Below are 26,142 nucleotides of genomic sequence, written 5' to 3' on the forward strand. Positions count from 1 at the left end.
TCTTCAGATTTACTAAGACTCCTTGATGGCACATTTGATCAAAAATAGCATTGACACACTGGGTCTCTAATCTTCTCTCTGGCATTTCAGTTGTGAGGCATAGCATTAATCCAAGCATAAACTAAATTGAACACCTGAGAGTTTTTTGTGTAAAATGTGCTGCATGATAATATCTTTCACCACTTTGCTGATGATTGAAAATGGATTGATAGAATTGTAATTGATTACTCTTTGTCTGCTTTTCGTGGCAATGCCAAAGCCATTTTTCTGGGCGTTTTCAACATGCTGTGTCGACATCAGTTTTGGGCTCTGCCATCGTTGAGGGTGTGGGCACTTATGAAACCTATTCCACTGTTGATACTTTGCAGAACATTGATCAAATCTGTTGTTGTGTGGTTGCTTACCTCTGCCTGCAGCGGTGCAATGCTGAATCTTGAAATGAAATATATATGTTAGATTGGGTAAGATGGTCCATTGGTGAATCAAATGGTGAATCAAATGGATATTTATGGTTGGGTTCATTTTGTTGTCCCCATTAATGATATTTGCAGATCATTGAATTCAAGATAAATTTTCTCATCTGAATCTAAATTCCTAACAACTTTATCACAGGTTCCCGTGTGCTGATAACCTGATCACTAACTCACCCACTAACTTCAACATGTAGTTTATAGGAAATGTGGCACATTTGCATCTTAACCACTTTGGTTACAAAACCCCACATAGGCCCTCGAAGACAACATTGTTTTAAAATAACTTTTAAAGTAACTTTTTAAAAGATACATGTGATAAAAACGAGAACATGACGTTGATTACATTTATCTTTTTCATAATTGATACATCTGAAATCTTTTTTGATACAATTAAGCATTACATATTTCCCACAATTCCATTATTGGTTTGAGCTTTACAGATTTTTCAGTTTACATTTTCGTCTCTGTTTTTGGTTTAGACAATAGGTGCAGGAGTAAGCCATTTGACACTTCGAGCCAGCACCGCCGTTCATTGTGATCATGGCTAATGATCCACAATCAGTACCCCGTTCCTGCCTTCTCTCCATAGCCCTTAACTCCGTTATTCCTAAGACCACTATCTAACTCTCTTGAAAGCATCCAGAGAACCAGCCTCTGAGGCAGAGAATTCCACACACTCACAACTGTCTGTATGAAAAAGTTTGTACTCATCTCTAAATGGCTTACCACATTCTTAAACTATAGCCCCTGGTTCTGGACTCCGCCAACATTGGGAACATGTTTCCTGCCTCTACAGTGTTCAATCCTTAATAATCTTACATGTTTCAATAAGATACCCTCTCATCCATATAAATCCCAGAGAATTTACAAGCCCAGCCGCTCCAATCTATCAACATATGACAGTCCCACCATCCCAGGAATTAATCTCATGAACCTACTCTGCACTCCCACAATAGCAAGAATGTCCTTCCTCAAATTTGGAGACCAAAACTGCACACAATACTCCAGGTGTGGACTCACTAGAGCCCTGTAAAACTGCAGGAGGACCTATTTACTCCTATACTCAACTCCTCGTGTTATGAAGGCCAACATGTAATTCACTTTCTTCACTGCCTGCTGTACCTGCATGCTTACTGATGAACACTGACCCCCAGATCTCATTGTACTTCCCCTTTTCCCAACTTGACACCATTTAGATAATAATCTGCCTTCCTGTTTTTGCCACCAAAGTGGATAACCTCACAATTATCCACATTAAACTCCATCTGCCATGCATCTGCCCACTCACCCAACCTGTCCAGGTCACCCTGCATCCTCATAGCATCCTCCTCACAGTTCACACTGCCACCCAGCTTTGTGTTATCTACTAATTTGTTAATGTTACTTTTAATCCCTTCATCCATTTGTAGATATGTAGTGTAAAGCTATTGTATATTTGCACACATCAACAACCAAGCTAAATTATGACTGGAAAAGAAAGTAGTTGGAAGATTTTGAAAAGTGCTCGAGACATCATTTCAATAGTTTGCGAGGGAATCAACCTCAACTCTCATTGAGCTTGTCCAATTTCCCAAACCCTTGTTTCATAGATTTGGGGTAAGGAATTGAGATTTGGGTTAATTAATTGAGCACATTGCAATGTATTGGGCACACATAGTCGGGAATATCAAAGTAAAACCATGTAGCATGAAGGAGCAACAGTTGCTGGGAGACATTAGTTGGAAACATAAATATGGTGATTCGTCCAAGATTTGATTTTGTTGAATTAGAGTGTAAAGTGGAAAACACCTGCCACAGATGTTTGCTTCCATCTGGCAGAATCGTTATTGAATTTGATATGGCCTATTGTAAAATTATGTTCAGAAAAATGTATTAATATATGTGTACTTTACTGAGAATTGTACTGCTTTCGTATTGTGCTGAAGCTGTTCCTAGTACTTCATTTCTGCTGATCTTTAAGTGATGTGCCAAATGTGCCGACAGTGAAATGGCACAGAGGCATTGGGAGTGAAGTAATTTCAGCCTCTTCATTTCTTTACATGTATCCAAGATGGAATTTTACCCCCATATTAAGCTGAGCATGTTTCACTCAAGATTAGAGCTGATGCCTGTAAACTAGTAAAGTTAATATCACTAAATTAGTGATTGGTGCGCTACTATCAAGTGAATTGTTTTTAATTATCATATGTACTGAAATGGAACCATGAAACTCTTACTTGATGCAGCATAACAGGTCTATATATACAGCACTCATAGATAACATAATAGACCAAACTTGTTTAAAAACCAATCTGTGCAAAGAAATCTGTTTGAACATGCATATCAGGTAAAACTAATTTCTTCAAATTATGCTGATTCCGTGATTGTTTATCTTACAGAATTGTAGACATTTTTGACCAATCTCTTTCTGCAAAGATGGAAGCCACAAGTATGTTGCCAATACTGAAGAAAAAGCTTGCCTTTTTGTCAGGTATAGGATTTTATGTTATTTTGCTTGCACATACTAAGTTATTTTAAGAAAGATTCCTCAGTGTTCCCAATTATTGATGGTGCTCTTTTTAGTCAATATTCTGTTGTGTATCAAATTGCACACTGATTTTCCATTGTATTTTGAATTTTATTAATAATGGGGCTGCAGCTGGGTTAGAAAGTGAAGAAATTGTTAAAATGTGCATCAATGGGGTTTTCAATTTCAGTTGTTTCATTTTGTGCAATGTTTGAGTAGATATCAGATATTTGTTTTCAGGCAATATACTTTCTACATCATATGATTTTAGTTAGAGATTTACAGTTGTCGTAATTTTCCAGTCTAACATTTAAAAGTAACGCCAGTTTTTTTGAGTGGAAAAATATATTGTGTTAAGACTTTTGGCAGAGAATTCAATCTGCTGCAAACTGGACAGTGGAACTGGTATGAGGCAACAATAAAACAACATAAATCCCAGTTTTTGTAATTTAATTATAAACTGTAATCTTAATATTAACATTTTGAGACATTGCAGATAATTAAAACTTTTCAATACCACTACTGAGATAAGCATTAGGACTGAGGATTTCACATTCGTTGAAGAAGATAGTGAGGCCAGTCATTGGTCATTTGCATTGTATTTAATCACTTTGTCTTTGCAAAGTTCACACCTTGGTTGCATCTATGTATAGACACAAAATGCTGGGGTAACTCAGCAGGACAGACAGCATCTCTGGGAAGAAGAAATGGGTGTCGAGACCCTTCTTCAGAACGCTTTCCGAGCCCCCCACTCCCTAATCTTTACTATTTCTCAGATGCCACTTGCATCTTTGTATGTTTAATTGAAGGAACCGTGCATCTGGAAACTGTACTTTTAAGTGAAGCTGTCAGATATACCGTATGTTGTAAGAGGATCTGTGGGTGACAATTTCCAGAAGCAATGCTTTGTTGATGGATATCCAGGTCGTCATTGGGTTGGGGATTATTCTTGTCTTCTGCCACTTGCAAATCTAAAGCAAACCAAACAATTGTGCACCAACATTTTACAGAAATTATTGGTTATTATTCTCTTAAATGGCAATTTAATCGTTTTCTTGACATTAACAATGTGGACCCTGCTGCTTAACTATTCGTTAAGATTCTCCAGGGACCAAAATCCTAAATGGCAAGCTTGCATCCATTCACCATTTACTTCAGTGCTGCCAAAATTTAAAATAAGTAATCAAAATCATCCATGCAAACTGCTGGAGGAACTCAGTAGGTCAGGCAGCATCTGTGGAGGCAGAAGGATGGTTGGTGTTTCGGTTCAAGACCGGCATCAGAATTATCTCGTAATCAAAATCAACCATTCTTCAGTGATAATTAAAATATACCTCAACCATCCTATGGTTGCTTATCTTGTCTGTGCAGGCCTTTTAATTTTATTTGTATTGTGAGAAGTTTGAACATTAGTAATGGTCTAGACAGTAAATGGTAAAAACACAATTATTTGGTTAATAATTTGTTCAATACCTCTTTCCAACTCAGAAACATTATTTTCAGCAATCTAATTAGTATTAGGAGTTGATCTGAGGTTTTAATTAACTGGTTAATGGCAAAACCAGAAAATAAATTTAAATTTACTGTTGTTTGAATCTATAAAGATTGGGGGGGGGGGGGAGGACAAGTTGTGACATTTCAGGCGTGCATTTGTTTGTGCCGTGCTCGTAATAACTAACATAATTTGTCAATAATGCTTAATTTACAATTGAGGTTTTTTTTGAAAAATTTAAGTTGTCCTTTCATGTTTCAAGAAAATGGAATGTAGCAATGTTACAACATTTTGAGATTTGAGAAGTCTGCAATTTATCCCATCAGATAAAGCATAAAAATAAATTGACACCTAATTCACTTTCATGTCTTCAACAATAAAATAAATTATGGCCATTTTCATACTCGGAAATTAGCATCTTGTTCCCTATTGCTTTTCCATTGACTTAACACAAAAGCTGTGATCAAGGTCAGTCAAAAGCCCATAACTTTCTTAAAAATTAAGAGAACTGAAATACATTTTCAGTTATTATAGATTGAAGCATTCTGAAACAAATATGAAACAATCTTAGTGTTCAAGAAGGAACTGCAGATGCTGGAATATCGAAGGTATACAAAAATGCTGGAGAAACTCAGCGGGTGCAGCAGCATCTATGAAACAATCTTACTTGGATGACCTGAAATTAAAGCATATAATTAGTTAGTTACCTAATTGTAGCTAATTACAAAATTCAATTACTGGATCTAAACATCTATCCATTTCTTAAGAAAAGATTAACATATCTAAATAGCCCAAGTGTCCAAATAACATTCACACAAGAATTCACAATATAACATGATTTTGAAATCTCATTGTCATGAATTTATAGGCAAAATGGAAGGAATTTAATGTTTAATTCCCGTAAATTAATGGCCATTTAAATCATCTTGCGAGTGGGTTTTTGTGGAACGCGATCGATTGGAACGTTGCGGTTGCAGTGAATTTGAACCCCATATCAGCGGGAAAAACACTGCCGGTTCGTATGGGGCCAAAATTTGATTAAGGACATTTTGATTAAAGTCATCCTAAGAAGCAAGTTTATATGTAAAATACACGACTTACCTTATGTTTTGTCCCATATGTGAGATCCATCCCGTTGACGGCGTTAGAAGTCGCTTTTTTATTTTACTCCAGCGATTAAATTGTCCCGAGATTCTTTTTAAAAACCTCCGAGAACGGAAGTCGGAACGATTTTTCAGCATCAGCTAGCAGCCCGAGAAAATATATCTCGGACAGGCAGGAGAAAACGGCATTTTAATCACACCCCTCCCAAAGGCTCCAAAGTCACGCACACGGCCAGTGGCAGAACTGCAGCGCCGCTGAAGGTAAGTATTGTAACATACCTATGGAATGGTGCAGAATATTTGGAGAACAATAGGTGATACACTATGTAACACCTCCATTTATGTTGTTTTGTGCAGGCAATATTCATTTGCACCAGTAAATTTAATTCTTATTAATAAAAAAATCAGATTAAAATAGCCCTTCAACTAATAGTTTGCAGTAAATTAGAATATTTACAAATAGATGCCTTGTTTCTTACAGTAGGTAATCTTCTGATAAATGATAAACGAAACAATCTGAATTATTTTCCTTCAGAAATACAGTAAAACTGCAAGCTGTACAAATACATTTCTTGAACATGAATATTTTCAGATTACATCTTGTTGGCGGTTATTTGAAATAAAAGGTTATTGTTGGCATTGTCTGCCAGTAAAATATAATCAGTTTCTGCTTATAGCTAGATTCCCAATAGCACCATATGCCATTTCCTTGCAAACTTTGTGCGTGCTAAAGATAGATCTGAGGGGAATTTCAAATTTCAACGCATTATGCTGTGCTTAATTTTTATAATGCTTTTAAAATTCCTTCATTTCAATTGTAAAATAATTGTACACCTTGCTTAAATGTTTTTACAGAAGAACATGTCTCACATTGTTCCACCCAACTAATACCTACCATATCCCCATCTGATTCAGTCTGCCCTTTATTTCTCTATTTGCCATTATCACCTTCATTACTTATCAGTTTCTAACATTGGCAGTCATTGTATTCACCCTCCCCTTGCTCCGCCTGGATCCATCTACCTTTTTTCTTCTGATGTATGTCTGCCCATCACACACCTGCCTCTGACTCCCAATTCCACCTTCCTCCCCTCTTTAAGTCGGCCTCCTCTCTCTCTGCTCTCGGTCATGATGCAAGATTTTGATTAATAATGTCAACCGTTCCTTTATCACCCTCAACAGATGGTGCTTGAGCTTGTTAGTTCCCCGAGCCATTTGCTATTTGCACCAGATTCCAGCATCTGCAATCTCTTGTGTTTCCTGTTATCAATGAAGTTATAAAACTGAGACTTTTATATCTTTGTATAAAATGTGCTTTATTTTGTAAATGGGAATAGCTTGGTATTCCTCAATCATGGTTTCTGAAGTGGATCCCTGATTTACCAACATACAAAATAGCAGGTGCTGCTATGACACGTATTCATTTCCTGCTATCAGACTCAAAAAATGTCACCGTACAGTTGGAATTTTAGTTGTGGAGGGATTCAGGAAAACAGTCCAACTTGCCCATGCTGACCACATTGCCCCATTAACGCAGGTCCCATCTGCCCACGTTTGGCACATATCCCTCGAGACCTTTCCTATCCATGTAGCTGTCTAAATGTCTTTTAATTTTATTGGACTTCAAAATGAAGGCATCCTCTTGGGAAATAATTTGACTAGTTTTGTTACATTAATAAAATAGCTGGTCACTTATTCTCCTGCAGGAAAATATCTCAATCCACCTCCATCCTCCACCCTCTGTCATTGTCATCACTGAAGTAACATTTTTTAAAGAACTTTATTCTCACTCAAAGTTTGCACTGAATCAGTTTAATCTTCTAAAACCCATTACCTGTCCTTCTATCTGAACAAAGAAATGGTGATCAAAGATGCGATCAAAATATATACTTTTTAACCTAGGCACAAAAGGAATCAAAAAGCTCAGTTAAGAAATAAATTTCAGATCTTGGGTTAGATTAGATTAAATCCTTTATTTGTCATTCAGACCTTTCGGCCTGAACGAAATGATAGTAAACAACAAAACACACAATAAACACAAATTAACATCCACCACAGTGAGTTCACCAGGCACCTCCTCACTGTGATGGAGGCAAAAGTCTTAAAGTCACTGTCTCTTCCCTACATTATCCCTCTGCGCTAAGGCGATATGTTGACCCCATATGGTAGTCAGTGCGCGGCTCAACCGAGCTCCACGAACGGGTCGGTTCAAGCTCTGCGGCCCGGGGTGGTCGAAGCTGCCGCCCTCCAGTCGACGCAGCTGTTGCCGCGCGAGCTCCGGAAAACAGGCACCAGCCTGTGACCCGAGAGCTCCCGACGATGTCGTTCACTGGTCTGCGGCCGAGCCCCAGATTCATGTCTCAGCCACCGGAGCACCGTCTCAGCCCGAGTCGGGCCGCCCTCACCGGAGCACCGTCTCAGCCCCGAGTCGGGCCGCCCTCACCGGAGCACCGTCTCAGCCCCGAGTCGGACCGCCCTCACTGGAGCACCGTCTCAGCCCCGATTGGGGCCGCCCTCACCAGAGCGCCGTCTCAGCCCCGATTGGGGCCGCCCTCACTGGAATGCCGGAACGCCGCCGCAGCTCGAAGACGGCCAGCCTCGCGTTGTAAGTCCTGGCTGGCTCTGCTTCTGGAGCCTCGAGGTCGGTCGCAGTTGGAGGCTGCCAGCTCCACCATTAGGCCTCAGCGCAGACTGAGGCAGAGAAGGGGGGATACGACAGAAAGAGTCGCATTCTCCCGAAGGGAGAGACAGAAAACCATTTTTCAGCCCCCTCCCCTAACACATAACACATCCTAATAACTAAAATTTGACTAAAACAAGACCAAAAAAACAACAACAAAAGTAAAGACAGATGGACTGCAGGCGAGCCGCAGCCGTTCAACAGCGCCGCCACTTCCGGAACTTCACCGATATGTCCGTCATTGGTGGAGTAAAGGAACTGGTAAAGAGACTCGTTGAAGAAATGGAAAGATCGTTAAGGGCCTGTCCCACTTGGCCGTAATTTGCGTGCCATTTACGCGACCTCCAAAAATGTGGTTGTCTCGTTGTGACGCATGGGTAGCGTGTGGGTAGCGCGGGATGGGCGTATGGAGAGGCGTGGTGGAATGTGGAGTTACAGGTGGTATCGCACGGCGCTCCAGGATTTTGTGCTGCACAAAATCCTCGAGCGCCATCTGTGTGACGCATCGCGTACGCACACTGATGCATTGGGTACACACGGTGACGCATTGGCGTCCCGACGTCTCGCGTGTATCGCGTGGTGACATATGGTTACATCACCGTGCGTAACCATGTGTTGCCGTGGGCCGCAGGGTATTCTAATGATGTCACGCGCACCAGACGGCATGATGATGCATGCTTTGCGTGCGACGTCATGTGTAACGACACGTTGACCTATTTTACATATGATGCGTAAATGAGGCGCAAATGGCGACCAAGTGGGACAGGCCCTTGAGGATTCTAACATTTAAAAAAAATCACTATGCTAATGGTTTAATGGTTGTAAAGGGATTGAACATGTAAGATAAGGGGCGTAACATACAAACAGTACAGGTCAGAACTAATCTAAATTGGTGAACATGATGGATGATGAATGAAAATGTTGGAAATCTGGGAATCTGAAATAAAACCGAAAATGTTGGAAATACTCTGTGGGTCAGGTTGCATCTGTGGGATGTGAAGCTGTTGTTCATTAGGTGATAAAGTTTGATGTGATTAGATTTTGTGCTGATTAATTTTATCCAAGACAATGCACTAACAAAAATCATCTTTTTAGGAGGCAAAGACAGAAGAAGTGGCCTTATCCTGACAATTCCACTGTGTTCGGAGCAAACAAATATGGAGGAGCTGAGTGTTACTCTGGATTACTTGCTTAGCATTCCAAGGTGACATACTCGTACATTCTCTCTACTTTGATCTAAATATGTTTGTAATAACCTGCAGGTCTTGAACAGTCAATTTGATAATCAGCATTGCTTTGTAATGTGCTTCTATGTTCACTATATGAAGATTATTTTGAATCGGATAAAAGTGCATTTTCAACCATCTTTTCAGTGCATTTTCCTTTAAGATGAACCTCTTTTTCAGTAAATTGATAATTATAGGATGATCATTTTAAAGTATGGTTGTGAGGCATCCTTGTGTGAAATAATGTCCTTGGTTTCATCTAGTGATGTTTGAGAAGGTGACTGTTTATCGATCATTGCCCAATTTAGTTTTATGTTTCTGCATTTTTTTAAATTTAAATCTAACCTTAAGGTAGATTTCTAAAATCTCCTTCTTACAAATAACATTGCTGCAAAATTTGCTTGAAATCCAGAGTAGAACCTATTGTACATTTGTGCCCAGGGACTTAAATTCAATAATAGAAATAAACACAGGGCTTTAGTTTTAAGATGTAAAACATATGTGCAATTTTGCCATGCCTTTGTTTTATGTTTAACACTCAGCATTGATTTCTGTCTCAATAGATTTTGCTTGATTATAGTATAGTCCCGTGGATAAATGTATATATTTATGTTCTGCACAGGTCAAAAAAGATGTGGATGAGACAGATTCAATAATGGGCTTGGGTAATCGCTTGGGCAACAATTTAGAATCATGCTTGGTGATTTCATTGCAAGGTCACAGTTCAACAAGGTTCTCTGACATGGTGTTGCGATGAAAGAGAAGCATGGCATAAGGCTAGACTTGTACGCTTGGCTGAAATCATCACATTTATTGTGGTACTTTGTCACTTTTGTGGGAATTACAATCGTGGTTGGAAACCCCTTTATACACACATCTAACAATTATAACAGCAGAGCAGCAATGACTGAGAACGTTTAAGACCGTTGAAAGGATGACTGCTTTTCATGAGCTTAATGATGATCATAATTTAAAAAAAAATAAACTTTGGTATTTCTTTGAGATTTTGCAAAGAAAATATGAATAATTATGTTAAACTATTGAATGTAGCAGTTCAGTTGTGTTTTTCAGTTCGGGAGATCAAAGCATCAATTAGGTCGTTGAGACATTTACATTATTCGTTTCAAGTTTGCTAAATGGTTGAGGTGTGTCTGAGCTTCTCTTTTCAATATAAATGCGATGCAAAATTCGTCATTCCATATATTTAACTTGTAGAATAATACTCTGCTTTTAGATGTTCGCAGTGTTGTAAGCAGTAAGTAACCAGGATGTACTGGTTTGGAAATTTCTGATTGTATTTGCAGGATTTTAGTGCTGCCTTTTAGGATTTGTTAGATATATGAATCGAGGATCCAGTTGCAGAGGGTGGTGTTCACTCCTTGGTCCAGAAGGTTGGAGTTAAGTTTGGTTGGGATTACAGTGTTGAAAGTAGGGTAATGATACAAGCAGGTTACGAGGATTCGGATCGATGGTTTTCAGCTCTTGTAAGTGAGCCCAATTATTTTCGAAAAGACATTAATTATTTTTATGAGCGAGCCTGCTTGTTAGATTACTGGAACTGTTGTACACTGTAGGTACACCTTGAATTATAGATGGACTTATTATATTCAGTAAATAGAAATCTGACGAAAGTGACCATGTTATCTAGTTACTCCTGCAATGAGTGTAGAGCCAGGAAATGGCAAATGTTACATAGAAACATAACAATAGGTGTAGGAGTAGGTCATTCGGCCCTTCGAGCCAGCACCACCATTCAATATGATCATGGCTGATCATCCACAATCCCTGTTCCTGCCTTCTACCCAAATTCCTTGATTCCGCTAGCCCTAAGAGCTCTATCTAACTCTTTTGAATGCATCCAGTGAATGGGCCTCCACTGCCTTCTGAGATAGGGAATTCCACAAATTCACAATTCTCTGGTTGTGGTAGATCTGTTGCAACAGTAGGCAAACTGTAATAGAATAAGGCAATCTGAGGCTGGAGTTAATATGTGTCATGACCAATTTTTCGAGGAATTTCAGATGACTGCAGGACAGTCATTAAAGCATGCAACCTTTTCTTTTGTATCAAGATGATAATGTCCTTCTCAGAGCAGGTGGGAGCCTTAGCACAGACTTGGACAAAGTTAAACATATCTATGAGAACTATGTCAGCTGGTGGGCATGGTATGGGATTCCATCCAGGCCAGTTAGGCTTTAGAGATGCAACTCTGAAACGGGCCCTTCGGCCCACTGACCAACGATCACCCCTTACACTAACACTATCCCATACATTGGGGACCATTTACAATTTTACCAGAACCAATGAACTTACAAATTTGTATGCCTTTGAGGAAACCGGAGCACCTGGAGAAAACCCACACGGTCACGGGGGGAATGTACAAACTCCTTACAAACAGCACCTGTAATCAGGATCGACCCTAGGTCTCTGGCACTGAAAGGTAGCAACTCTGCAGCTCCGACTGTGCCACCCCTAGTTGTTTTCCATGGATTCACTTTGGAAGGCTGATCTGACCTCTGCGACAGTGACCATGTGTACAGGCACATCCGAGACTGACCTTCTCTTTAAAGCGAGCATCAAATGCATTAAGCACATGTGGGAAGGACCTGTTGTCATCATTCCACCTTCCTTCTGTTCAGAGGGAGCATGGAGTACATTGGGGTTGTCGGAGACAGATGTATTGTTGTCAGCGATTCTGTCTGACTTCATTTTGTCGCCCACTATAGTATGCAATCCAATCTCTCATCTGCTTCCTCAGGTGAGCACTGTACGACTTTCTATACCAGATCCTCCTGGTTCAGTTCCTGCTGAAGTTCCTGGTAGATGCACAGTCAGGTAGTCAGTTCGTTCAAAATGTAGTCGAAAGATGGAAAGGCAGGAATCTTAAATGATTGTATCGCATTGATTGAGGGTGTTTGGGTCTCTGGTGGGTCAGGAGACGTGTTGATAATATTTTGGTAGCACACCCTTGAGGTTGACCTGATTATTATGTACAAGACCTCTGGATACTATGGGGTAGTTTGCTGATTTTTACTTTCTTGTGCATCTCAAGCCTTTGTTTGTCCAAGTGTGTGTGAATACTGGTTTGGGAAGTGCTTTTGTAATTTCCCTTTTGGGAGGATGTTCGCATTGCAGCTGCACTGCATTGAAATGAATGAGAGCCAAGTCTAATCGATTGGTTGGTTGGTAAGTGAGATTTGATGTGTCCTTGATAATGTGCACCTCTTCAAAAATGTACTCAAGCGAGCAGTATAAGATTTAAGAAGATGTTAATGTGCTGGTGTGCTTTGTGGGAGGAGAGGCCTTTGACTGAATTAGGTGAATTTTCCAGGCTGTGTGTTAGTATGGTGAATTTCTTGAGATCTTGCTTAATTTCAGAATAAAGGCTTCCATAATTTAGGAATCTAAAGCCCTCTCTGCATCATCTACTATTAATATTGATTTTTCTTAACTGCTTCATATCTGTCTTCTGGACCTCAACATTCGTTTTGGCCGAGTCATTGGCTGCTCATCGTCTTTCTTCTCCATCCGGCTTGAATTTTTTGGCTGCCACGCAGTTATTTCCTTGGCTCTGACATCAGAAAGGCAATGTGCTTTCTCCAATGTAGCTTGCTGCTACAGATGTATTTTTCTACTCTACGTCCAATTGTTGAATTTGTATTTACTATGACTTTCTTGACCACTGGTTTATCTTTAAAGGCAGTCCACCCATAAGGCATATTTTCCAGTAGTTATATTTGGCATTATCTCACCATTCAGAGAGTGAAAATTATTAAAAATGCATTAAAACTGATGGATAATTGAAAATTCAATTTCAGAATAATTGAACTTTTTCTTCCTAATTTCTAGTTCAAGAAACCAAAAGGCGGCAGGGCGGCAATTAGATCTTATGCTAAGTGTGACTGGTGTGGGTCGCAGTGGCGGTAACCAATGTATAACTTGGCTTATTCCATGTGCTGCTGAGGCTGCATAATTGTGGGATGAGCTTGACTATGAGTGTTTAGACATAATTTGACCCAATAAACATAGAACAAATAATCTCAACTCCACTGATCTATTTCTTTCTTTTAAATGAAATACTACTGAACACTTTCCATATTACATTGTGAATGAGAGCAAAAAAAGGTTAATCTACAAAGAGCAAGAAAACCATAAAAGTTAGCTATATCCCGTATGGGACACCCAAGTGGTCGCAGTGGAGGTATCCGCAGTATACCCTGGCTTATTCCGGGTGGATGGATTGGAGCAGAGTGTATAAAAGCCACATGATACACAAATGAGCTCCAGATGAAAGATGGTTTCATCCACTATATTCTTGTTCTCTGGAAGTCTTGACTTGACTAGCCTCTGGTTGCTTTTAAAAGTATTTTTAATAACACTGTTGCTTTCCATCTCCTTTTTCCTTGGCTGCATCTACTGCACTGTGAATAAATTCACAAATATCAAGTTTTTAATAGTTTGTAAATATAGATTGGTAAAAGAGTACCTTTTTTTAAATGTGCAGGAAATTCCTGTTGGTACTTTGTTGTTGTTTGTGTTCTGCTCAGGCCTGTGAGTTAACTAAATAAAGGATGTTTAATTAAAATCTGGCAATTGGTTTGACATTGTGAAATGTTTGAATTCATTAGATAATTTAGCGAGAGAGGGGAAAGGAAACTGACAAATGCTTGGTGCTTATATAGTCCTCCAAATTTAGTAATTGCACAATATGCTGCATTTATCATCCTTCTGTGGCTTTGGTATTTTGGCAGATGTTAGAAACATTTTATTTTTCTTTGGTTTTACTCAGTTGCCAACCTTGTGCATGTTCCCATTTGAAAGCTCTTTTGAAGCTTCTAAGAATATTTTGGAACAAAGATTTGGATGATGTTAACCTTGAATATATTAATGACATTTTTCTGGCTGATCTATGTTCAAGTTCATCTCTTTTTCTTCTTGCAGTGATAAGTGTAAAGCCAGAGGTTTTACAGTTATTGTGGATGGACGTAAATCTCAATGGAACGTGGTGAAGACTGTTGTACTGATGTTGCAGGTGAAGTTTCTTTACACCTACCACATGTGCATGTAATTTGTATTTCAAGAAGGCCAATTAAATTGTCTTAAATAGAACAATTTAGAACAGTTACTTTCAAATGCCAATAGCCTCATAAAATTAGTCCCAATTTAGAAAGGTTCAAACATCTAATGAGACTAGCCATGTGTAGCATATAAAGAATTATACATTGGCATAACTTGAGATATCCTTTCCCCAGTGGCATGTTTCATTTAGTTGACTTTGTAGCATTATGAAAACATACAAGTTAGATTACTGCATGACATTTATATGTAGATTTTCTTTTTATTGCTAAGGCTGTAAGAAAACACAAGAGATTTATTTAGTTTGGACTGATAAGCATGCTTTTGGACCAACTGTTGCAGTTTTAGTCCTTGGGAAATGCTGCAACAGTTCTTGGCTGTTCAGCATCCGCAGTTGCCAAAATTCTACCTCTTAATCAAATTTTTTTTAATTGGGCTTTATATATTCCAAACTAAGCCAAGCAATTCTGCATTTGTATAGATAAAGGAATCCATTGCGATTTGTTGAATCTATTGTCTGTCTCAATGGGGATATTGGTAAAATTGCAGCAACCATAAATTCTGTTTAAGAAGGAACTGCAGATGCTGGAAAATCGAAGATAGACAAAAATACTGGAGAAACTCAGTAGGTGAGGCAGCATCTATGGAGCGAAGGAAATAGGCGACGTTTCGAGTGTCGAGGCCCTTCTTCAGAATGATGTGAGGGTGGGGGCGGGAAGAAGAAAGGAAGAGGCGGAGACCATGGGCTGGGAAGGGGAGGAGAAAGCAAGGTCTCTACCTGAAATTGGAGAAATCAATGTTCATACCGCTGGGGTGTAAACTGCCCAAGCGAAATATGAGGTGCTGCTCCTCCAATTTACGGTGGGCCTCACTGGCCATGGAGGAGGCCCAGGACAGAAAGATCGGATTTGGAATGGGAGGGGGAGTTGAAGTGCTGAGCCACCAGGAGATCAGGTTGGTTATTGCGAACCGAGCAGAGGTGTTGGGCGAAGCGGTCGTCAAGCCTATGGTTGGTCTCACCGATGTAGAGCAGCTGACATCTAGAGCAGCGGATGGAATAGATGAGGTTGGAGGAGGTGCAGGTGAACCTCTGCCGCACATGGAAAGACTTTGGGTCTTTGAAAGGAGTCAAGGGGGGGAGGTAAAGTATAACATTTCCTGCGGTTGCAAGGGAAAGTGCCAGGGGAGGGGGTGGTTTGGGTGGGAAGGGAGGAATTGACCAGGGAGTTACGGAGGGTGTGGTCTCTGCAGAAAGAAGACGGGGAGGAGATGGGAAGATGTGGCCAGTGGTGGGTTCCCGTTGGAGATGGCAAAAATGTTGGAGGATTATTTGTTGTATGTGACAGCTGGTAGGGTGGGAGGTGAGGACAAGGAGGACTCTGCCCTTGTTACGAGTGGGGAGATGGGGAATATTTCAAAATCTTCATCTCATCTGTCCATAAAACATTTTTCCGGAACTGTGGTTGCTCTTTTAAGTACTTCTTGGCAAATTGTAACCCGGCCATCCTATTTTTGCGGCTAACTAGTGGTTTGCACCGTGCAGTGTAGCCTCTGTATTTCTGTTCATGAAGTCTTCTGCAGACAGTGGGCATTGACAAATCCACACCCGACTCCTGAAGATTGTTTCTGATCTTTCGGACAGGTGTTTGGGGTTTTTTTCTTTATTATAAAGATAATTTTTCTGTCATCAGCTGTGGAGGTCTTCCTTGGCCTGCCAATCCATTTGCGATTAGTAAGCTCACCAGTGCTCTCTTTCTTAATGATGTTCCAAACAGTTGATTTTGGTAAGGCTAAGGTTTGACTGATGTCTCTAACAGTTTTATTCTTGTTTCTCAGTCTCATAATGGCTTCTTTGACTTTCATTGGCACAACTTTGGTCCTCATATTGATAAACGGCAACAAAAGTTTCCAAAGGTGATGGAAAGACTGGAAGACTAGGTGTTGAGAGCTCTCTTATACCTGCATTAAGGAGGCATTTAAACACACCTGAGCAATTACAAACGCCTAAACAATATGTCCCAAACATTATGGTGCCCTGAAATGGGGGACTATGTCTAAACACAGCTGTAATTTCTACATGGTGAAACCAAAATGTATAAAAATTACTCTTTAATAAAATCTGACTGCACTTTTTTTCAATTACAAATCTCAAATTGTGGAGTACAGAGGAAAATAAATAAATGATGAGTCTTTGTCCCAAACATTATGGAGGGCACTTTATTGGATGAAGATTATTGGCATGCTCACAGCTGTGAAATTGGAGAAAGGGGCTGGAGAGCAGAGATGGAGATTAATGTGTACTGTTCTGATCAGCAGACTTGTGGAAATACATCATAATGCTGTAAAGGATGCAGAAGAGATTAACCAGGATGTTGCCTGGGATGGAGACTATTGTTCATGAAGAGAGCACCATTTCTCTTTGAGTAGAGGGCGACACGGAGGCGCAGCGGTAGAGTTGCGTCCTCACAGCGCCAGGGACACAGGTTCGATCCTGACTACGGGTGCTGTCTACAGAGTTTGCACGTTCTCCCCGTGACCGCAAAGGTTTTCTCTGGGTCCTCTGGTTTCCTCCCACACTCCAAAGACGTACAGCTTTACACATTAATTGGCTTTGGTAAAATTGTAAGTTGTCCCTAATGTGTACAGGATGGTGTTTAGTGTGCGGGGATTGTTGGTCTGTTTGGACTCGGCGGGCCGTAGGGCCTGTTCCATTGCTGTATCTCCAAACTAAATTAAAAGGGGACACTAGGGTTCACGATTGAGGTATAAAAATTGAGGATTATAGATACGGTAGACTGCAGGAAACCTTTCCTCATATCGGATGTATACAAGGACATTGATTGTGGGTAAGAGATTGAGGGACTATGAGGTTGACCACTTTCACCCAGTGCTATACCAAGAATACACTGCCTGCCTGTTTGAGTGGTGGAAGCAGAGTTGCTGACAGCATTTCAGACGTATCTTGATATACATCTGAATCACCTTGGCACGGAAGGCTGCGAGCCAAGAGTTAGATAATGGCGTTAACTTGGTTGGGTGCCCACTGATTGGCACGGTGGCAAAAAGATATGCTTTCCATGCTGTCTAACTTGGTGTTTGATGAGTGCATATGCTTGAATTATAGTCAGAGAAGAATACTGCAGCCAGGGGCAAACCTATTTATTGAGAGTATTTTGAATGGTTGAGTTCCTGAGTTGAACTAAAATGAGCTCCAGATTTGGGCTGTAATATTTTAAAGCTGTTTTTGTTTAAATGTTTCTGTTAGTGTAACAACAGAAGCTCTGACGGAAATCATTCAATTTTTGTTGGGTATGGGAAGAGTGCCAGTGCTGGAGGTGGTAAGTGTTGCACTCCAGTTCAAGAAGGTATAAAAAGATGAAACGGTTAAAGCAGAGCATTCAGTATAAATTTCATCGTTGAAAATAATTGCAAAAGTCAAGAACAAAATGAATTCTTACTTGGAGAATCAAAGTCATTTAACTATCAATTCAAAAACTCAGCAGGTACAACCTTTTAAGGGGAGAAAAAAACATGGTTAATGTTTCAAATCATTAAGGGGGCATGAAGAGTTGACTTTTTTCTAGGCTGATTTTGTTTTCTATATTTCTTGCTGCATGCGATTACTCAGACATTGTGTTTTCATATTTTGAACTGGGACCTTTTTAGTTGGAATTGTTATTTTATTTTTCGCTATACTCTTTTACTGTTTTTGAACAAGTTCTGCAAATTGGACAAACATGGAATAAATAAATTAATTGTTTAAAATTGTCAACATGATCTGTTCTAATATCTATATATACCTATAGAACTCTCATCATGTGTGTGTTCTATTTGTATCTTCCTCAAAACCCTACGCCGTAGCGCTGAAATATTTACATATTCTAACTCGCAACTTTCCCGACCACGCCGTACTCCGGCACTTAAGATTTCATCCTATATTTCGCATTATTCGTGATTAAAGCTTTAAAAATGTCAACTTTGCAAGATTTTTGCTGTTAAAATCCTTCCTCCCAGCTTCCAACACATTTCGATATAAAGTTGCAAGACAGGAACACTGAACTTTTCACCTCAAAGGGATATTTCAATAAGAGGGGGAGGGCCAAAGGTATTGCAATCGCAACTGCTGCAGCAGGCAGAGGAAGTGCAATTGGATATTTTTTGAAAGTCCAGTGCTGAGGGAGGCACTGGAATGCTGGAATCTTATGTTTGGGAATGGGTTCAGTTGCGTTGGGGGAACAGGTGAGTGGTGGAATATTGCTCCCCCAATGGCGTGGTCCCTCAACGCAATATTCCACCACTCACCTATTCCCCCAATGCAACTGAACCCGATCCCAAACGTAAGATTCCACTTGGTCTAGTTAAGAAATAAACACTGAGAGTGTGTGAAATATGCATTAATATAAAAACAAGCCCTTTATTTGCACCATTTACTTCTGCCATTCAGCCAATCTTCTTTCCATGAAAGTATCTTCCCTCTAATATCATGAGCCTCATGTGTAGCACTAAATCAAAGGCCTTCTGAAAATCCTATTGAACGGCATCCACTGACTCCTTTGTCTATCCTGCTATTTACTTCCTCGAAGAATTCCTACAGATTGTTAGGCAAGATCTCCCCTTCAAAAAACTATGCTGACTTTGGCCTATTTTATCATGTGCTTCTAAGTACTCGGAAACTTCATCCTTAATAATGGGTTTTTAAATCTTACCACTGAAGTCAGGCTAACCAGCCTACAGTTTCCCCTCTTTTTCCTCACTCCCTTCTAGAACAGAGGAGTAACATCTGCAATTTTCCAGTCATCTCAGACCACTCCTGACTCTCGTGATTCTTGAAAGATCCTGATGTCATTTTATCTGTTGTTTTCCATTTAATTAATTATCATATTTGCGGTGCATGTTTTAAGGGGAAAGGTTCAATGTTATGGCTGGGCCCAAAACTGCTCTTGTCTGTGTCCATACATATGTTCATGGACAATAATACTAAGAGGAGGTTATGAAGCAGAGTTAGGAGCAGTAGAACCTTTTTTCTGTTTTGTGTGAATTACCAGAAAAAAGGCATCAAGTCCATCCATGAGTGCTGGACTATTACCTTAATTTAACGACTTTAAGACTTTTTGCCTTCCATCACAGTGAGAAGGTGCATGGTAGACTCACTGTGGTGGATGTTAAATCTGTGTTTATTGTGTGTTTTGTTACTTTATTCTATGTTATGACTGCAAGGCACGAAATTTCGTTCAGACTGAAAAGTCTGAATGACAATAAAGGAACACAACACAATACAATTCTTTTTCTCAAGCCCCCTTTGCACTTTGTTCGTTTTTGTATCAGCTAGTTTTCAGATGGAAATTGGATAAAATTGGAAAAAGGGCTGACTGATCATTTGCAGAGCACGATAATCTGGATGAACGCTATTAACATAACTCTTAACAGCAGAAGGGCAAGGACAAGTCTGTTAATGATTATGGGACTGTGAGAGCTAAAATCTGACATGTTTGTCCTAAAAGATTTTTGAGGGCTATCGACCATGCAGCAGTTTACAATGGCAACTAATATTTATGACTCCGCAATCATTATTTTGTGATCATATTAGAAAGAAACTGTCAATACTTGAAGGAATTTGGTTCCAAGTCTAGGTGTCTGGAATACAAGCTATGTGACATTTTTGTTTGATAATGACTGTTGGGTAATGCATCGATCCGATCAATAATTGATGAAAGCATATGTTTAGGCTCCAATTGAGTAAAATCATTCTCGAGCACATGTGTCGAGTTTATCTCCAGCAAGTGCATCTTTTCCAACAGCAAGTTACAATGAGGGAAATATTGTCTAGTTTCATAAACCTTGGACCATGGGTGTAGTCAACCATGGGAGTGCCGAACCAGAATATAATGCCCATGTCTTCCACCTTGTAGAGAAACATTTAAAGAAGAGAAAGAACGACAATAATCTGCTCGGGGGGAAAGCTTCAATTGTGTTTTATGTTATCCATGGGAAAACCCTCGTTCTGGGAGGGGTGGTAAGGATCAAATTCTCCCGATGCTATCATATTTCCATGGCTAATGAAAAGCATTTCCAAAGCAGTCTTTGTTTGAATAACACAATGTTTTCTTGATGACTAATTGCCAGCGGCATAAATTACCGATCACATTATCTGTGATATTTTAGGCCCATTGTCTCTTGCTCCCTTCAGTCTTCATTGGCCTAGTACTATTAGAATAGGCTTGCAATTCAAAGGACAGTTTTGCAGGTGATGTTTGGTCAGATGGAAAATGTACTGAATGGATGTGAAATATAAACCTGTTGGAAGAAAGAGAAATAAATAAATTATATCTGGGGGCCTCAGTGCTTTTTGGTATGGAAAGCCAATATAATTTCCGCCCAAATTTGCTGACTGGATGCTTTTTGGATGCAATAGGCAGATGTAATAGTGAGATCTTTGCTTGCTGTGAAAAATGAGAGCTAAATAAATACTAGTTTTCATTTACTAATTACTTACATAAATCAACAAAGATTGACTCTAGGGTTAGGTTCACATGAATCGAGTGTATCACTGCTTGGCCGTTTTGGCAAAATAAGTTTTTACAGCCCTCTGAATTACTGTTTGTTCTTTAGTTAAGTATATTTCCATTATCTCTCTATAAATTTGTGACTGGAAAAAATATATGGTTGACAATAACCTCCAAATGTGCGTTTTAACATTTTCTTCTGTCTTCCAGAATGTTATTCCAGCTGAAGTATCTCTCGTCTGTGTGGTGAAACCTGATGAGTTCTGGGACAAAAAAGTGACTCATTTCTGTTTCTGGAAAGAAAAAGATAGACTGGGATTTGAGGTATGTGAACATTTGTGTTCTTCATATTATATTGCCATTGTTTAAGTTGCTTCACAGCTTGCAAAATTACTTTGTTTACACAATGAATCTAGAAATAAAAGGTAGATCCCAATAATGGTAGAACAGCAATACTATATGTTCATTGTATCCACGAGCTGAAATAATGATAAAGATTTTGTTTTTAAACCTCTATAGCTATAAACTATTGACCTAGTCTGCAATATCTATATTACTAAATCTCTGATCGTGACCGCTTTTGGCCGACTGTGCTGCGATTTCCGAGAGAACGCCGCCACCTACGGCCGTCATTTTTGGCCACCTCGCTCGGAGCCCCCCTCCGCCATATGAGTGCGGAGGATTTTGTCCGTCGATGAAAAATGAGAGAGTTATTAATGTTTTTACAAAATTCCCCATTCTCTCTGCTGCCCCCGCTGGCGGCAGGGGGAGGGAGTATAAAACCAGGAAGTGTCGTGCCTTACTTAGTCTGCCAGACCCAGGAAGCGAGAGGGTCACGGCTGTCCGAGCTGCGAATAACACTGAACGCACGTCTACTCCACAGTGAGTCCCCTTGATGCGGTTGTAAAGTGGCTGCAGCCCTTTTTTAAAAAAGTTTGTGTTCACAAAATGAATTTTGGTTGTCGGGTGTCTGCAGCCCAATTGTTTGCCTCGTCTTTTTTGACACGTTTGTGTTCACAAAATGAATTTTGGTTGTCGGGTGTCTGCAGCCCAATTGTTTGCCTTGGCTTGGCTTTTAAAATCATTGCAACAGTTGGATGCCTGTCCAAGCATCCATATGGCCCACAATGTCTATACTAACCCTCTGGAAACCAATACCTTCGGCCCGCAACACCCATACCAGCGCAACAGACAGCCCCCCACCCCCCCCCCCCCCCCCCCCCAATTGGTGAGCAGTATTGGAATTGGCGGAGAAGTGGAATATTGCGTTGGTGACCAGCCCTCCCGTGTGATGCTGGGACCCAACAGGTCCCACTTAGTCTAGTGTTTTATATTATTACTCCCCCCCCCCCCCCCCCACTACTTGGCACATTGTGACACCAGCGGTGAGGCAACATCTATGGAGCGAAGGAAAAAGGCAACGTTTCGGGTGGAGACCGATGGTCTGAGGGTGGGGGGGGGGGGTTAAAAAGAAAGGGTGTTCGGAGAGAGGAGGAGAACTTCTTCAAAGTAGGCATACCTCGTAGACAAAATATTTCAGAAGGAACTTCGGACACACACCCCCCACCCCCACCACCCCCCCCCCCCCTTCACCCCGCCCCCCATATCCACTATCCACCCTAGCCCCCAACTGTGCATGCACGGCTGGGGGGGGGGGGGGGGGTAAGAGGGGGAGGAGGAGGGGGTAGAAATTAATAATAATAATAATGGATGGGATTTATATAGCGCCTTTCTAGGTACTCAAGGCGCTTTACATCGCATTATTCATTCACTCCTCAGTCACACTCGGTGGTGGTGAGCTACTTCTGTAGCCACAGCTGCCCTGGGGCAGACTGACGGAAGCGTGGCTGCTAACCTGCACCTTCGGCCCCTCCGACCACCACCAGTCACTCACACACATTCACACGCAGGCAGAGGTGGGTGAAGTGTCTTGCCCAAGGACACAACGACAGTATGCACTCCAAGCGGGATTCGAATTTGTATGTTTTCGGTTATTTGCCGTTTCGGCTTCATTTCCATTCGGTTATTTGGCTTCCACTTCTTTGCTTCGGCTTCTCGTCCTTTGACGCCACGTCCGGGTACCATATTGCGGAGTAGAGAGACCTGGTAGTGCAGGTACAACGTTCGCTGAAAGTGGTGACACAGGTAGACGATGGCTTGCATTTTTTGGTAAAGATATTGAATATCTTTTTGGGGATGCTATGTGTCTTTTGCACATGAAGTGATCTTTATAGAGGTTTATATGAAATGATGAGGGGAACGGGTAAGATGGACTGTCACAATCTATTTCCCAGGGTAGAGAAAACTGGAACATGAAGGCATAAGTTTAAGGTGAGCAGAGACAGATTTAAGAGTCCTCTGAGGGGCAATTTCTCCGCAGGGTGGTGCATATATGGAACAAGCTGTCAGAGGAGCTGTAGAAGCGGGTACAATGATGATGTTTGAATGACATTTAGACAGGCATGTGGATGGGAAATGTTTTGAGGGAAAAGGACCAAATGCAGGCAGATGTGACCAGCTCAGCTATAAAACCTGGTCTGCATTGACGAATGGATCCGAAGGGTCTGTTTCTGTGTAGGAAGGAACTGCAGATGCTGGTTTATACTGAAGATAGACACAAGGTGCTGAAGTAACTCAGTGGGTCAGGCAGAATCTCTGGAACAAAGGGATGGGTAATGTTTTGGGTCATTTCCTTTGTTCAGACTGAAAGTAAAGGAGGGGTGGGGAATGGAGGTAGGAAAAGGCTAGAACAAATCAGGGCCAGTAACAAATGACCAAGGAAGGGTGGAGCCCATAATGGCTCATTGTTGGCTGGGGAAGAGGCAATAACCTGTGCTGTACAACATGATGACTCTATCCTCTACTGTTTATTTGTGAATATCTATGCTTTTGGATTTTCGTATTGGTGTGCACCTTCAATATTTGAAATGTCAAAAGTATTGATAGCACCAATAAATTGTATTTGTTGTGGCAGTCGGCAGAGGCTAAAGGAAATGTGCAACTATGATAAGAGTGTCTCAGGGTCATGGTGTACCCGAGTCAAAGGATAAAATCACTGTGGGAAAGAAATAACAATTTGAAAACTATGTTTCCAGTAGTGAGTTCTTTGAATCATGAAAATGAGCACAAAGTTTAGGGTCAGACTAACACATGGCATGAAGCATTTCTGCACTATTATATGATTTATTTAGGAAGTCATCAGATGTGTTGAAATCTGTCAATTATGATCCAGAGCTTGTACAGTAAATGAAAATAGCTTGTTCATAAAGACCAACATCATAGAATGATTGCATTTGCAATGTTGTGGTGTTCAGATCATCTGAAAATAAAGGGGCAGTTATATTACTTTCAAAGAGTCAACCAAGAAAATAAAGGATTAATTCAAGCAAGATGATCGAAAAGGTTAATGAATTATAGAGAATGTTTTCGTGGAAGGCAAGGGAACATCTTGACAAGACCAATAGCAGAGCTGCCAAGTATTTTGTACGGAAATACGATAAGAATACTGATGTACGATTTTGAGTTAAATACGGATTTTTTAGAAATCGGCCCGATTTCCTGTTTCATTGACATACCACTCGCCAATGGAAAAGTACTAACCCGTTGAATTTGACTTAAGATCTTGCTGCTTAAAACTGCAAGGATATAGAAAGTCATATTGTACCTCTAAAAATTATAGCAGATCTATTAGTATTTTAAATTTCAAGATCTGGATGATTATTTTTGTATGCTTTGATCTGCCAGTCCCGCTCCAGGTTTAAACAGAGCGCTGTCAGTTTAACGCGTGGGAATTTAAACAAAGAGCTGTCGGCTGCAGCACTATGGGTTCTAAATATAACGCTACCGGCAGGAGGGCTATGGCCTTTAAAAATATTTTTCAGGTAGTGGTAGAATTCTGGATAAGCCTCGTGGCGAAAGATTACCAGTGGGATTGCAGTTACATTGGGATTGGCCTTGATTTTACAGAACGGTGGGTGGGCTCGAGGGGGAGGGGTGGAGAGAGGGAGAGGATGGGGAGGGAGAGAGGAAGAAGGAGAGGGAGGGAGAGAATATGGGAGGGAGAAAAAAAGGAAGGGGAGAGGAAGAGGGACGGTGGGAGGGAGGGAAAGGGAGAGGGAGGGAGAGAGGGAGCAAGGGAGGGAGAGGTAGGCTTCCAAAATGACTTCTACATCATCATCTGGTGCTAAAAGCAGGAAGCAGCCGTTCAAACAGCAGTATACAAAGAGACGGCAATGAATGCGCTGTCAAGTAAGGTGCGTAGAAGACGTGTCTATTGGTAGCAAAGTTATGCATTCTTTTACTCTTACATGGGTATGACCGCACATAAAATATAACAATTTTTTCAGCAAAATGGCACCATGTAAAAATACTGATTTCCTCAGCAAAATACTGATTTTCAGGTACTGGAATACTGAAATGCTCTGACAAAACTTTGCAGCTCTGCAATAGTGAGCGAGCAAGGTAGGAACATGCAGTCCCCAAGTTATAGTAACGTTCTGTTCCTGAGACCGTCCACGCCAAATTCTCCATCAGCCTGAAATGTCCATTTTCTAGTTACAGACACTTCTTTTATTTCATTGAATAATCATCCTCGCACTACTCGTAATTAAACTAATTAAATTGAATTAACCCATAATTAAACCTATATTCATGAATACTGTATCCCGTCCTTCGTGAATTCCCAGGAAACATATCATTAATAGTAATTTGAAAAATGCTTTAAAAATGGATGGGAGAATTTGCGTCGTCAAATTCCGTAAGTCAGGTCATTCGTAATCCGGGGAGTCCCAGGACATTATGAGGAATAGCAATCTTTGTGTCAAGAGACGTGGTATTACATGGATCAACAAACATACAGGAAGTTAATAACTTGAACGCTGGATTACGAGGAGGGACATTTGGTTATTATTTGGTTGTGTTGTTTAGCATAGCTTTGAGACTACTGAGGATGATTATTCATCATGCTACTACAGCAATTGGAAAGGCATATAGAATATTTTTTTCTGGATTTAATTAAAAAGATTGCTGGATGTCAAAAGGATGAGAGTCTGCAAAATAATCCAGAGGCTGGAAATGGAAGGCA

General features: G+C 40.6%; 1 protein-coding gene across 3 annotated transcripts in view; it reads left to right on the forward strand.

Annotated features, from left to right (window-relative positions):
* Window positions 1–26,142, forward strand: part of sestd1 (SEC14 and spectrin domains 1) — an 84,094-nt gene that overhangs the window by 18,245 nt on the left and 39,707 nt on the right. For all 3 annotated transcript variants that reach the window (XM_055637879.1, XM_055637880.1, XM_055637881.1), the window contains 4 exons: window positions 2,852–2,943; window positions 9,350–9,458; window positions 14,422–14,512; window positions 21,270–21,383. In XM_055637879.1, the coding sequence (XP_055493854.1) occupies window positions 2,889–2,943; window positions 9,350–9,458; window positions 14,422–14,512; window positions 21,270–21,383 (369 nt within the window). In that variant the 5' untranslated portion in view covers window positions 2,852–2,888. The remainder of the gene's footprint in view (window positions 1–2,851; window positions 2,944–9,349; window positions 9,459–14,421; window positions 14,513–21,269; window positions 21,384–26,142) is intronic.

Source organism: Leucoraja erinacea, chromosome 7, assembly GCF_028641065.1.
Source record: "Leucoraja erinacea ecotype New England chromosome 7, Leri_hhj_1, whole genome shotgun sequence".
NCBI lineage: Eukaryota > Metazoa > Chordata > Chondrichthyes > Rajiformes > Rajidae > Leucoraja > Leucoraja erinaceus.